Below are 13,979 nucleotides of genomic sequence, written 5' to 3' on the forward strand. Positions count from 1 at the left end.
AGTGAACAAATTGGCTAGCCATACTCAGTACCCATTTACGGCAATATGTCGAAGTTTAAAGGCAATGGTGAAAACGATTTTTGAATACCATGGCAATACCAAGGCCATACGAAAATTAATAGGTGGAATAAGTTATATAAAAGGATATGTTCAGGAGGTAAATGGAAAATCCGATAAGTTCACTTCTGGAAAAGACGTTATGTTAAAGAAACAGTTAGAACAGTAGAGGGAAAGTTATAAGTTAAAGAAACAGTTTCACATGCAGAGGGAAAAATTATTCACAGTACTTTTAAAAGTTGATTTTGCATATAGGCACTCAGATGAATGAAAAACTATATTAAGACTTACAGCTTGTTGGGCAAAGGTCCTCTTCTGATCTGTTATCTGAGAGAGGAACTTCAGATGAACCACTCAGGTCAAAGTTAAATGAAATCAAAGCTAATTTAAGTAAAGAGTTGCCTGAAAGGCTTTTCAATACCACTTCTCAAATTAGTGATATAAGCTAGTATTGTCTGCTGTCAAAGAAATGGTTCATGACATGCCGCCATCAGTTAGTAGGGCGTGGTGACTATATTAGTCTGGCGCTGTCTGAAAGAATGCAAAGTGGTGAAATAAATGTGTCACATAACTGTGTTCCATACAGGGCGGGAGTTGCCGTTTTGTTAGATGAATGTCTATTGAAGCAGCGACAGTTCGAGGTTATCACAACCCATGAAAAAATCATCCTGCTGTGTTTGTAAAACCTATTAAGGAAGTATTGCCTAAGTCTTCGTCAGATCAATAGAAACCAATGGAAATATATTGTCTCCTATTTATCAAGAATACAAAAGACAGAACATCTGCTGCAGATCGTCTCTCAATGAAAACGTCATGTGAACCTCCAGTTTTCTCGCTGCAGTCAGTTCATGAGAGGTATGTCAGAGGCTGTAATTAGTTTACTCACAAACCTCGAATAAAGCGGTATAGAGCTCAATTTTCTCCTTTCGTCAGAGTATAACATACATACTATATTCTCAAGTTTCTTTTTGTCTTTGATATATAACGTTTGAATCCACCTGATTTCAACGAGTAAACGAGTAAGAGTTATTCCAAGTTCTAGGAGACTGAAGACCTCAGAAGTTAAGTCCCATATTGCTCAGAGCCGTTTGAACCATTTCAGCAGACTGTCTAGTCCTCTGCCCATCACTGACTATGTAGAAAGCTACCACAACTAGAAAACTACTGCACTGTCTTATAGGATGATAGTCACAGCCATGTAAATTATATGTCGACTGCACAAAGGAATTCAGACACATAGCACCTACAATTCATCGATATCGAATGAGTGCCTACAAATGTCACCCTGTACGTGGCCTAATCTCCTTTATTATGTTTCTATGGTTACTACGCCAGAAATATGACAGTGTAATGGTGACAGAGTTTTCATTGACAGCATAGTGTCTCGTGACAAATATGTCACCTTTTTTCAATGCCTTCCTCAGAGTCGATCTTCACTTGTTCCAAATTAACATTGTAAGTGTAGACCAGATGTGTCTTGAATTCAAAGAAATAGTTCGAGAGAAATTTAAAAATTCGTGCCAAATAATTTAACAAAGGACGGTGCTGATAACGCTTGGTACATAAAACGAATTAGAACCGTGTTGCAGAAACAACGAAAAAAGCATGCTAAAGTTAAAGGAACACGAGATCTCCTAGATTGGCGATCTTGTAGACAAGCTCCTAACTGTGGACCTCTGCAGCCAACAACTCATGCATGTTCCAGAGTTAACACCACTACATCAGCGTCTACGACTGAAATGGGCATGTGACCATCGGCACTTGACGCTGGTGCAGTGGCAGAGGGTTGCTTGGTCTGATGAATCCCGATAACCTTCATCATGTTGATGGAAGTACACGAATCAGTCGTCTTCGAGAGTACCAGCTCGTTGACATTTGTACTGAGGGCTGGAGCCCAGCCGTGTCGGCTCCATTATGCTGGGAAACATTCACGTGGGCATCCATGGGTTCAGTGGAGCTCGTGCAAGGCACCATGATGGCCTAGGAGTAACCACGCTGGTTGCTGACCATGTACAGTCCTTCATGACGATCATGTTTTACAACTGCATTGGCACACTCCAACAAGATAAAACGCCATGTCACAAGGCTAGGAGTGTGATGGAGTGGTTTCAGGAACGCTGTGGCGAGATCAAGTTGAAGTGCCGGCCCACCGACGTGCCAGGTCTGAAACCAATCTTACAAGTCTGGGACGTGACTGAACAAGACGTCAGAGCTCATTGCCCCCATCACCCGAATTTGCAGGAATTAGGTGACTTGTATGGGCAGAAGTTGTGCCAACCCTATCCATTTACCTACAAACGCCTTACTGCTTGCATGCCATGAAACGTAACAATTGTTATCCATGATAAAGTTGGCTATTAACTAGGTGGTCATAATGTTCTGGCTGATCAGTGTATGATGTGTGATACTGTAGTTTTCGTGCAACAGTTTAATGGAAGCTCTGTGTTACTGATAGATTCGTATTATGGAGTTATGCACAAATTGAAGAAAAGTGATATTTCTCTCACGGAACACTACGCAGTCATAAATGATTCTGACACCCTTATACTTTCGTATCTCTAGCACAGTAATCGTAGAACTGTGAAAAAGCAGTGTAGGACAAGTGCAGGGAATATGTATAGACAATCATTAGATAGCAAAGAAATTTAGGTGCTATGTTTCTGTATTGTTATGAATATTATAACCCAAAGGTTTTTATAGAGAGACAATCAGCAGGAGAAGTTCTTTTGCTTCCTTGACAAATAACGGGCAACATGAGGTTTGTCTGTCTATAAATGGTGGGACCGACATCTTAATAAGTAGGCGAAATTTACATCTATATCGGTATACTTCGCAAGCCTTGGCAGATGATGTGCTTGTATCACTACTAGGCATTTCCTTTCCGATTCCACTTGCAAAAACAGCGAGAGAGAAAAAGACTGCTATAAACCTCTATGGGAGCGTTAGTATCTTGTAGCTTGTCTTTGTGGTCGTTACGTGAAATATGTGTTGGTACAAGTAGAATCATTTAGTAGTCATCTTCAAATATCAGTTCTCCATAGTGTTCCTTGAAAAGAGCATCTCCTGGAGGGTCTGTCCCAGGGTGTAACTGTATGACACACCTGCTTGTCATGCAGTGTGCCATGGCCAAAGGACCAAAGTCGTCTTCACGTATTATGCGATCGGAAGTTGTGCTTAATGTCGTGCAACAGACGGGTACAAGGAGAGAATCCAGCTAGTCGGCTGTTGGGTGCAATTTTGGTGTCAAATCCTCTCGGCTGTGCTCACAGTGACCTCTGGATAGCTGAATAGCGATCTAGCAAGTATGCTGATTGTGCAGCGACAGAAGCTCGTATGTGTGGTGTGTGTACTGCGCTTCAATTCTCAAATGTCAATCCTTACAACATCATGAATATACACTCCTGGAAATTGAAATAAGAACACCGTGAATTCATTGTCCCAGGAAGGGGAAACTTTATTGACACATTCCTGGGGTCAGATACATCACATGATCACACTGACAGAACCACAGGCACATAGACACAGGCAACAGAGCATGCACAATGTCGGCACTAGTACAGTGTATATCCACCTTTCGCAGCAATGCAGGCTGCTATTCTCCCATGGAGACGATCGTAGAGATGCTGGATGTAGTCCTGTGGAACGGCTTGCCATGCCATTTCCACCTGGCGCCTCAGTTGGACCAGCGTTCGTGCTGGACGTGCAGACCGCGTGAGACGACGCTTCATCCAGTCCCAAACATGCTCAATGGGGGACAGATCCGGAGATCTTGCTGGCCAGGGTAGTTGACTTACACCTTCTAGAGCACGTTGGGTGGTACGGGATACATGCGGACGTGCATTGTCCTGTTGGAACAGCAAGTTCCCTTGCCGGTCTAGGAATGGTAGAACGATGGGTTCGATGACGGTTTGGATGTACCGTGCACTATTCAGTGTCCCCTCGACGATCACCAGTGGTGTACGGCCAGTGTAGGAGATCGCTCCCCACACCATGATGCCGGGTGTTGGCCCTGTGTGCCTCGGTCGTATGCAGTCCTGATTGTGGCGCTCACCTGCACGGCGCCAAACACGCATACGACCATCATTGGCACCAAGGCAGAAGCGACTCTCATCGCTGAAGACGACACGTCTCCATTCGTCCCTCCATTCACGCCTGTCGCGACACCACTGGAGGCGGGCTGCACGATGTTGGGGCGTGAGCGGAAGACGGCCTAACGGTGTGCGGGACCGTAGCCCAGCTTCATGGAGACGGTTGCGAAAGGTCCTCGCCGATACCCCAGGAGCAACAGTGTCCCTAATTTGCTGGGAAGTGGCGGTGCGGTCCCCTACGGCACTGCGTAGGATCCTACGGTCTTGGCGTGCATCCGTGCGTCGCTGCGGTCCGGTCCCAGGTCGACGGGTACGTGCACCTTCCGCCGACCACTGGCAACAACATCGATGTACTGTGGAGACCTCACGCCCCACGTGTTGAGCAATTCGGCGGTACGTCCACCCGGCCTCCCGCATGCCCACTATACGCCCTCGCTCAAAGTCCGTCAACTGCACATACGGTTCACGTCCACGCTGTCGCGGCATGCTACCAGTGTTAAAGACTGCGATGGAGCTCCGTATGCCACGGCAAACTGGCTGACGCTGACGGCGGCGGTGCACAAATGCTGCGCAACTAGGGCCATTCGACGGCCAACACCGCGGTTCCTGGTGTGTCCGCTGTGCCGTGCGTGTGATCATTGCTTGTACAGCCCTCTCGCAGTGTCCGGAGCAAGTATGGTGGGTCTGACACACCGGTGTCAATGTGTTCTTTTTTCCATTTCCAGGAGTGTTATATATATATATATATATATATATATATATATATATATATATATATATATATTACCGGTTGTTGTATGACTATTAAAAGATTATAATTAATGTTAGTCTGTTTGGGAATTTGGTAAACCTAGACTAGATATCTGGTGAAACAGTTGCTTAGTAATGCAAGATTAACTTCCCCAGACAGCTCACAGCTTTTAACCCGCTATTATTGAATATCTGTACACCTGTCATAGCAAATCAAAGTAACAACCATACAACAACACTCGGCTGTCGAGCAAACGGAAGCTTGCCAGAGGTAACGGTAGTATTGCAAGGGCTCAGGTCGCGATGTTTGCATACCATTTTTTCACAAAAGGGTTGTGAGCCCTCTTGGGAATGCAGTTCACAAAACGCAGTTCTAGACTACACACTTAATGGGCTATAATATGAGTCTCTGATGTGCTATAAATATGTCAATAGTAGAACCTGTACGAATTTGAAGCGGGTCTGTCTCGTTGGCTCATTTCTGGAGTTTTAATTATTGGTCCATTGTTGTGTATGCTTTTGATTGCTCACAGAAATCTTATACAATGTGTACTAAAATACCGCACAAGCCAGCAGAATTCATATCAGGTCGTCCTACCAGACGACGTCTAATCCATAGACTACATAAATGAAAGGTGGTGTAAATAGTCAGTGAATTCCAAAAACCTCGTCCACGAGTCTCCACTGGCAAATGTTCTGTCAATGACGCCAGATCTTCCGTGGAAACCTAGTCATTCCTATGCACGGATACAATATAATCTGTGAATGTCTGTCATCCCTTTATATATCGGCGTAGATACTTTGAGCATAAAATGAAGGTCATGCCTGCTGGCTGAGATACATACGACCAATAATCCACCTACACTCCATAGATGAATGAAATGGGAAAGACCTCTAAGTAAGCAATCAACAAAATCCATGCTTATCCAAACTATATACAAAGTACTGATCTACTATTGGAGTAGCATCTAATATACACTGGGGAAAAAAGTCGATACACCAGAAATTATTGACGTAGAGGATTGAAAATTCTGGAATACATTTGACTAGACAACGTACGCAAGTGTCTGTCTTCGTACGATCGCAGGTCAACGTAAGCGCGAAACAAGCCATTGCTGATACGTTAGAAACCGGTGGAACAGCCAGAATGTTGAATGTGAATACGCAAGCGTGTATGCATTATGCTCTTGGTTCGTTTGTACAGGGACGGTTAATACTGGCTGTGAATGAATCCGGAGTTGTCGTCTCATGGTGCTCGACTGGAGACGGATCTGGTGGTGGACCAGGCCAAGGCAACATGTCGACACTCTGTAGAGCATGTTATATTGCAATAGTGCTGTGTAGGCTAGCGTTATTCTGTTGGAAATCACCCATGGGATGCTATTCAGTAATAGCAAGACAACAGGGCGAATCAACAGATCGGCATACAAATTTTGATTCAGGCTGCTTGGGATAACCGCGAGAGTGCTCCTGCCAACATACGAAATCGCACCCATGACCATGACTCCCGGTATAGGTCCAGGGTGTATAGCATTCACACAAATTGGTTGCAGGCCCTCAGCGGCCATCATTGTCAGTGATGCACAACCAACTTTCATCAGAAAACATAATAGACATACTTCCTGACCTCCTATTAGCTCTCGATTCATACCACTGAAATCGAAATGTCAGTGGTTTGGGGTGAGAGGGCGTTTAGCTCGGAGCTCGGGTTTCACTGACCTGTTAACACATTTCGTTAAAACGAATGTCGCACTTGATTAAATATGGGAACGCTCTATCGATTCACCACTTAAAATGTGTATACAACTGATCTCCGAAGAGTCGTGAGGAGCATTTGCTCCGACTTTTATGCTGATATTTGCAATTACGTTTTTTATTGTTTACTTGGAATCAGCCGAAAAAAGTAGTACTCGTCTCTACTTTCAAGCGACCCTTAGTGTCACCAGAAAGCGTCTGTTTCATACCCGTTACAGGCAAAATGAGTGTGTAAAAGAATCTAACATGCCCCTCTGACAGAGCGCTCACAGATTTCATCTAGTCATATATATATTACAGTGGAGAGCCAAAGAATTGCCGAAGTCCATCGGAATGCACAATGGACATGAATGGATGCAGGTGATCTGACAGGATGCTTACGTACGTGGTACCCGTCAGAGTCGTTTCTAGACGTATCACGCCTCCCATATCACTCCAACTACCCACGTCCCACACCATTACAGAGCCTCCATCAATTTGAACGTCCGCTGCTGTCATACTGGTTCCATTGATTCATGAGATTTTCTCCGTACCCGTACACGTCCATCCACTCCATGCAATGTAAAACGAGACTCGTCCGACCAGGCAACATATTTCCACTCATAAGCCTTCCACTGTCGGTGGTGACGGTCCCAGGCGAAGCGCAAAGCTTTGAGCCGCTTAGTCATAAGTGTACGCGAATGGATCTTTGGCTCCGAAAGCCCAAGTCGATGAAGTTTCGTTGAATCACTCTCACACTGACTCTTGTTCATGGCCCTACACTGAAATCTGCATCAATTTGCGGAGGTGTTGCAGTTCTGTCACGCTGAAACATTCTCTTCAGTCATTGTTGTCCCAGTTCCCCAGCCGTCGCGATGTTGGTGATTTGATGTTTTATCGGATTCCTGAAATTCACTGTACGATCGTGAAATGGTCGCACTTGATAATCCTCACTTCATCGCTACCTCGGAGATGCAGTGGCCCACCGCATAAGCGCCGGCTATATAACACCGCTTTAAAATTCATTTAAATCTTGATAACCTGCCATTTCAACAGTAGTAACCGATCTAACAACTGCATTAGACACATGTTGTCTTATACAGGCGTTGCTGTCCGCAACGCAGCATTCTCCCTCCTAAGATATCTCTGTGTTTTAACACGCATGCCTACGTCAGTTTCTTTGGCGCTTCAGTACATATATTTATAACCGCACCGCACTTATTTCGTAGGTGTACTATCCTCTAGGCACAGGGCTCTCATCTTCAAAATGGAAAGCTGTTTGGATCGCAAAGTACATAGCATGAACGATCGGTGGCATCTATACATTTCATTTCTTCAGGATTTGAGCCTTACTGCATTATCAGAGGCTTCGTTGATAGAAAAAGAATCTTCATTTAGAGCCTGTGTGTTAACTGTCTTGTATTAATTTTAAAAAAAGCGTTATGAGCTGATTTAGGAATTAACTTTTTTACTAGAGCTTTCTCTTCTCAATCCACATTTAACGGGGACTGCCCACAAGACGTGTGTGACATATCAACTCAGCTGTGTTGATGCTCTGTGGCACTTAACTTACGTGGAAACACGTCTTTTTGTTTTCTCGGTTTTACTACAATGACACCGAATTGAGAGAGAAGTGACAGATACCCGTCTTCTTCCAATGACATCGAATGAAACTAGGAAATTTGTGGTAACGTCTTATGGGACCAAACTACTGAGGTCATCTGTCCCTAAGCCTACACGGTACTTAAACTAACTTACGCTATGGACAACACATACACCCATGCCCGAGGGAGAACTCGTACCTCCGACGGGGGGGATCCGCAGGTACCGTGACAAGGAGACTCAGACAGCGCGGCTACCCCGCGCGGCTACGTCGAATGAGAAGGAAGTGAACGGTGCAGTATGATAACCCGTCTTTTTTATCCCGGTTGTTGAAATAGCGTTGGTAATAAATAAGGCAGAGCGAACGATAATGCAGCTTGCCAAAAACAAGGAAAGTCAATCTGCTGCTTGTTGCTGCACCACAGTTCCCGGAACGGAAAATCAGAAAGGAACGGTACGATAACATTCGATGATGCCATTGGGTGTTTAAACATATATAAACGAAAATCTAAGACCGGCAGCAGTGGTATTTCTTATCGAGTGCAATGAAGGCTGCTCTGTTCTTTGTTGCTGGTAAGTATTGGCAGAATACATAAATTTTCTTTCACGATACACATTTTTTTTTCTACCTTCTTTTTACATGATTTCTAAGACAGCAATTCGCTTGAAAATCTATTTACACACTCGGAGAAGAATTGGTCACTGCCACAATTTTGAGAGATGCTTGTATGGAAGGAAACAAGAAAAAATTCCTTTGCACATGGACTATGAAATGCACACCTTAATGGGCATGAGCACCTGTTCATCTTGACTCATTTGAAACACATCATGTCTACATAAGTTGTTTGCTATCTCGAATCATCCACAGAATGTAATAAAGTAATGAGTAATCAAATGAGATGTCGTTATTTTGTTGTTTTGTAGCAGCATGTACTATTCATATTGTCCCTGAACTAGAAAAATATTTTTTGTGACAGGTGTACCTACTGTTCCATAGTAAATGGATACAAGGCACCTAATTCGAATATCAATGTTTGGTGATAGATCGTAGTGAGTTACTACCTGATCGTTAACACTGGAGTGATTACTGAGTGCAACAACGATATAAATTAAAAGAATGGGAATAAATAAAGTTTTGCTTTAGTTAGCCGTAACTGGGTATGCCAATGTCGTCTGCACGAATTTAGATTGCTGAGTAGAAAGGTCGTCAGCAACAAAAAGGGGCAAAAGTTAAATTTGATAAATAGCTAATCACGAAAGTACCGGGCAAGAAAGGTAATGGGGCAAAAAATGAAGTGAACTCGCGTGAGCTTAGATGCGAAGACACGTGTAACATGAACACTGAAATCTAACATGCAATAATGTTAATTATAATTCTGCAACGACTAGCAACGGTCCATAGAAGCTATGCTGTATTACGTAATTCGTGATAATGCTGTCTGTTTTAAAATATGTTAAATCGTGGCCAAAACAGAGTACAGTTCTTTACCGGTTACTCCGAAAATGATGCCATAGAAACCGTCATTTATGCCAACTGTTATTAGCTAATGCTAATGCTACGTACACATATGCAATAAAGTCATTTACAGAACACAACATAAACTCGTAAACTTTCTTTGACTGTCAGTTAGCCAGCATACTTTTGTCAATAAAATATGAATTGAATTTGAATCACTTCCAGTTTGATCTTATTGTCAGATAGTTTGATCGACCTGGGTCTGTAAAGTTTGCTTTGAAGAATGTCCCAAAAAGTTACTATTGCGCTGTCATGCCTGTTATGGAGCTATAAAAATACTGGCTATATCTTACTTTGCGATGCGTTGCTTCTGATGTAATGCTTATTACGAAATTCAGTATTGGCGGTAGGCTCCTCTTGATTAGTCAGCAGCTTGAATAAAATTTATGCGTACAGCAGTCTTCATTAATTCCAACATCTTCTTGCGATCATGTTGTGTGTCCATACACGTCCTGACTTAATTATATTTTGCCTGCCCACATACATATTGTAACACCATTTCGATAACAATCTCCATTTGGCATTTGCGGACCGTCACACATGTCTCCACCGCACCATAGACGCTTCGCAACTCATCTCTGCCCTCTGTTCTAGGACTGCGTGCGTTCGCGACAACGATGTTATTTTTCCGTGAAATATATTCTTTGCGTTAGTTGAACATAATTTTTTTGTCTCTGGCAGCTTATTTATTACAACGATCTATGTAATTATTTCTTATTTATTCATGCAGCATACATTATATTTCGATGAAATTTAATTAATGACAAAATTCATAAGTAGATGTAGTTACGAGAAATGGTTATAAACTCATGAAAGGAAGTAGCTGAAAAATACATGAGACTTCGGGGATTACATATGACCTGCATTTGTGAGTCGTCGCTAAAGGTCATGCTCAATATGGTGTTTGGAACTGGCCTTTGTAATAAGAGGCTACCATTATTATGGCAAAAGTAGAGAAAAAACCACAATGTAAATGGTTTTCACAAGCTGTTCACAACACATACTGGTTCAGTTAGAATTAATGTATGTGCTGCACCTACCCAGAACTATCAGTACGGTTTACAGTTTCCCAAACTGCTCATAGCTCTTACGGAAAGCGTTTTGAGCCCATTTGTACTGGACATTTCTAATGGCTTGATCCAAACTACCTCTCTAAGTATGCAGCACTTCTTTTATACCGAGTGTATTGTGATCAGTAGTGGGCATGTGACACTTCCTCGTCGTACCCTTGACATTATCTTTCCCAGTATCCGTTTTGTTCTGTTAAGAGCAACATGTTGAGTTATATCAGCAATTAGGTACCAAAACAGTCTCGTGTTGTGGTACAAAACATCTTTTAGCATTCTACACAAGTGTCACAAATATGCCGTAATCTGCTGCTACAGCTTTCCTAATAACAATTACTTAGGATGTATGTACAACTTAGAGTCTACCAGACAACAGAGTACCATTACCATCCAGAGGAGATAGATTTGCAAGTGGCAGAATTGTGGCACTAGTCATTTGAGTTACACTTTATCTCCGTATATTCAAGCTAGCACATGACAATCAGATTACCTGACAATAGTATCAGAGCGCTAGATGGTAAAGTTGCACCAACAGCCAGTAGACAAAGCTGCAATCTGTAATAATGTTCATTGTTTTCTATAGCATTGGTCGCAGTTGCGGCGGTATACGGACGACCGGAAGAGTCGACCACTGCCGCCATCCAGGGTGAGGAACAGCCGTCCGCCACCATCCCGTCTGTGAGAACATTGGTGGCGGCGTCGTACGCGGAAGAAGACGACGATACCATTTGTGTCCAGGCAGACAACAAGTTCTACTTGTATGCCAATTCACTGAAGCTGTATTCTTGCTACAACTTACTACCGAAGGGTAAGTTACTTTCCATAGCACGATTTTGTATCCATTGTTGACAAGATAACCACAAACTGTTGACTATAAAATTTTTGAAGGGTTCCAAAGTGAATGTGAGAATATGAGTTAAATCAAACCATCAAGGGAAAATGTTTATCCCTACGTTACACTTTAACGGTAAAATGTTACCTCTCCGTGAACAATGAAAGATACGCCACATTACGAAAATGCAACTCATTAACATTCTTCACCAAAACTATTCAGAGAAATTTCCAGCACATGTTTAATCCTTTTTTCCAGTTATTTGTTAGACTCTTAAATGTGATGCATTTTTTATCTTTCTACGATGTAGAATCTGAGTTCTACTATCCGAATTATATTATATAAAGGTACATGAAGTTCTCCATGGGCTTTGGTCTCAACATTTAGCGAAGAGATATTTTAATAGGCAATAGATATTCGTGCTGTGGGGTTTATTTTGACAGTACTGTGTTGCCTGTTTGGTACCTAGAGGTCTTCCACAATCTCACTGTTATGGCACCATAAGAGAGCGAAAAATGAAATTCATGCCATGTAAATAGTTGATGACTTATCATTGTGTTATCAGTAGTAAATGTATAATGGTATATATTTCTATTCATAGTTTCTAACTCTATTAAAATATATTTCTTCTATTTATTGTAGTTTACGTGGTGAAACCAAAGAGTCTGTGTAAACCAGTCCTGTCCGACTGTCCCAAGAACTAGGAGTATTGCAAGTGTGTCGGCTCATCCTGGAGGAGCTGACTCATCTAGGATTGAGTGAAGACGAGATGGCTGAGCTGTTGACTGAAGACATCAACAATTTTCACAGAAAGAAGTAAATTCCAAGAGTGTAGAACTTACCTCTTTCACTAGCAAGAAAAACTGGTGGAATCAGCATATCTTGTTTTGTGATACTTTCTGATTGCTTCAAGATATGCAATAAATCAGCTTTACAACCAGGCTACAAACTGAGTGGAAGAATTATTTTTTTAACATGGTTTAGCCTGTTGTATCTTTCTGTTGGACTTTTAATAGTTTTATTCTGACACAATAAAACTGTTCTTTCATGTCCTCAACTGTTATATATCAATTGTAGAACACATTTCCTAATCTGTAGCTTTACATAAATAGTGGCAAAGTATAACTGCATATTAATTATACAAAATACACAACATCCATTCATGCTAACCATGGACCATCCAAATACCCTGTTCCTGCCTTAACACTTTAACTGGAACGATGACACCGATGGACACTGCGGAGACTTATGACTGACACAGTGGCTTGTCCTTGCCTTTCCTGGATAACACATGAAATAGTTAAAAGCCAGAAAAAATGGTGTCTTCTCTGGCCGGCCATCCGACTGCTCCTGCTCCTCACCGATGGCCAGACCTGCACTCTGGGCAACGCCATCGCCGTGCCACTGGAACGACGCCATCTGCAGCGTTACAGAACCCCTGGTTGCCACCCGTGGTAGCAACGCGGCCACATCCTGCCATCTGAAGTCGCCTCGCAAACTAAAGACGTATACACCTGCAGTTGCGATGCCGTAATATTTGTAGGGGACGCTGCATCGTGCCAGAAAATGGAGGGTATATATATATATATATATATATATATATATATATATATATATATATATATATATATATATAAGAATGTCTGCGCTCTATGAATTAGTAAAAATCTAACAAAGAGTCGTTGTATCTTCACCAGGACCCTCCCCTGCTGTTGTCCACATCCCCCATCCTTGGCAGGGACAGCGGTCCAGTTTACATTTCTCTCTTTACATTTCACATATATTTAAGTACTATACTTAAATGACTGTTTATGAAATTAACGAAAACTTAATGCTGTTGTATTTATAAGGGATTTATGTGAACTCTTCAGCTGTTATATAAATAAATGCCATTGGACAAATACGGAAGTAATCACAGCTGCATCACAATCTTCAGTTGGCTGTCTCTTGGAAGGCATTTTATGACAACTGTAACTGTATATGAACAAATTGTAAGTAATTTCAGTGACACTTAACTGAAAGCTGACAAAAATGAAGTAGACCTTAATTACAGGCTTAGAATATAGAAATACACATCTGATAGCCCATGAATATCAGGAGATATAGACTGCTTAAACGCATGCTCAGGTAGTTCTGAACCACGTGGGCAGTAATGTTGTTGGAGATAAAAACCGAAAAAAATATAACGCAGACTATTGGTGGTTGTGATATAGTCTGTATATCAAGCAGACAAGAAATCCATGCAAAGTAGACAAAATGCTGAGACTTTATTGAATATGGCGATGTAAATGATAAAAAAAATGAATTTACCAAATTCATCGCGAGTAGTGCGG

At 42.2% G+C, this 13,979-nt stretch overlaps 1 protein-coding gene across 1 annotated transcript; it reads left to right on the forward strand.

The window, feature by feature from the left end:
- The first annotated feature begins 8,772 nt into the window (after positions 1–8,772).
- Positions 8,773–13,193, forward strand: LOC124777620. Its single transcript, XM_047253090.1, has 3 exons — positions 8,773–8,804; positions 11,398–11,622; positions 12,289–13,193. Exons 1-3 carry the CDS (start codon positions 8,777–8,779, stop codon positions 12,348–12,350), a joined length of 315 nt encoding a protein of 104 aa, XP_047109046.1. The 5' UTR covers positions 8,773–8,776; the 3' UTR covers positions 12,351–13,193.
- Positions 13,194–13,979: the final 786 nt, after the last annotated feature.

The sequence above is a fragment of the Schistocerca piceifrons genome, chromosome 2, assembly GCF_021461385.2.
Source record: "Schistocerca piceifrons isolate TAMUIC-IGC-003096 chromosome 2, iqSchPice1.1, whole genome shotgun sequence".
Lineage (NCBI taxonomy): Eukaryota > Metazoa > Arthropoda > Insecta > Orthoptera > Acrididae > Schistocerca > Schistocerca piceifrons.

Excerpts from the sequence above, each read along its gene's own strand:
- LOC124777620 (XM_047253090.1), top strand. The coding sequence starts at position 8,777 with ATGAAGGCTGCTCTGTTCTTTGTTGCTG. Across the intron at positions 8,805-11,397 it reads TGCTCTGTTCTTTGTTGCTG|CATTGGTCGCAGTTGCGGCG; the intron begins GTAAGTATTGGC and ends TGTTTTCTATAG. Across the intron at positions 11,623-12,288 it reads CTACAACTTACTACCGAAGG|TTTACGTGGTGAAACCAAAG; the intron begins GTAAGTTACTTT and ends TATTTATTGTAG.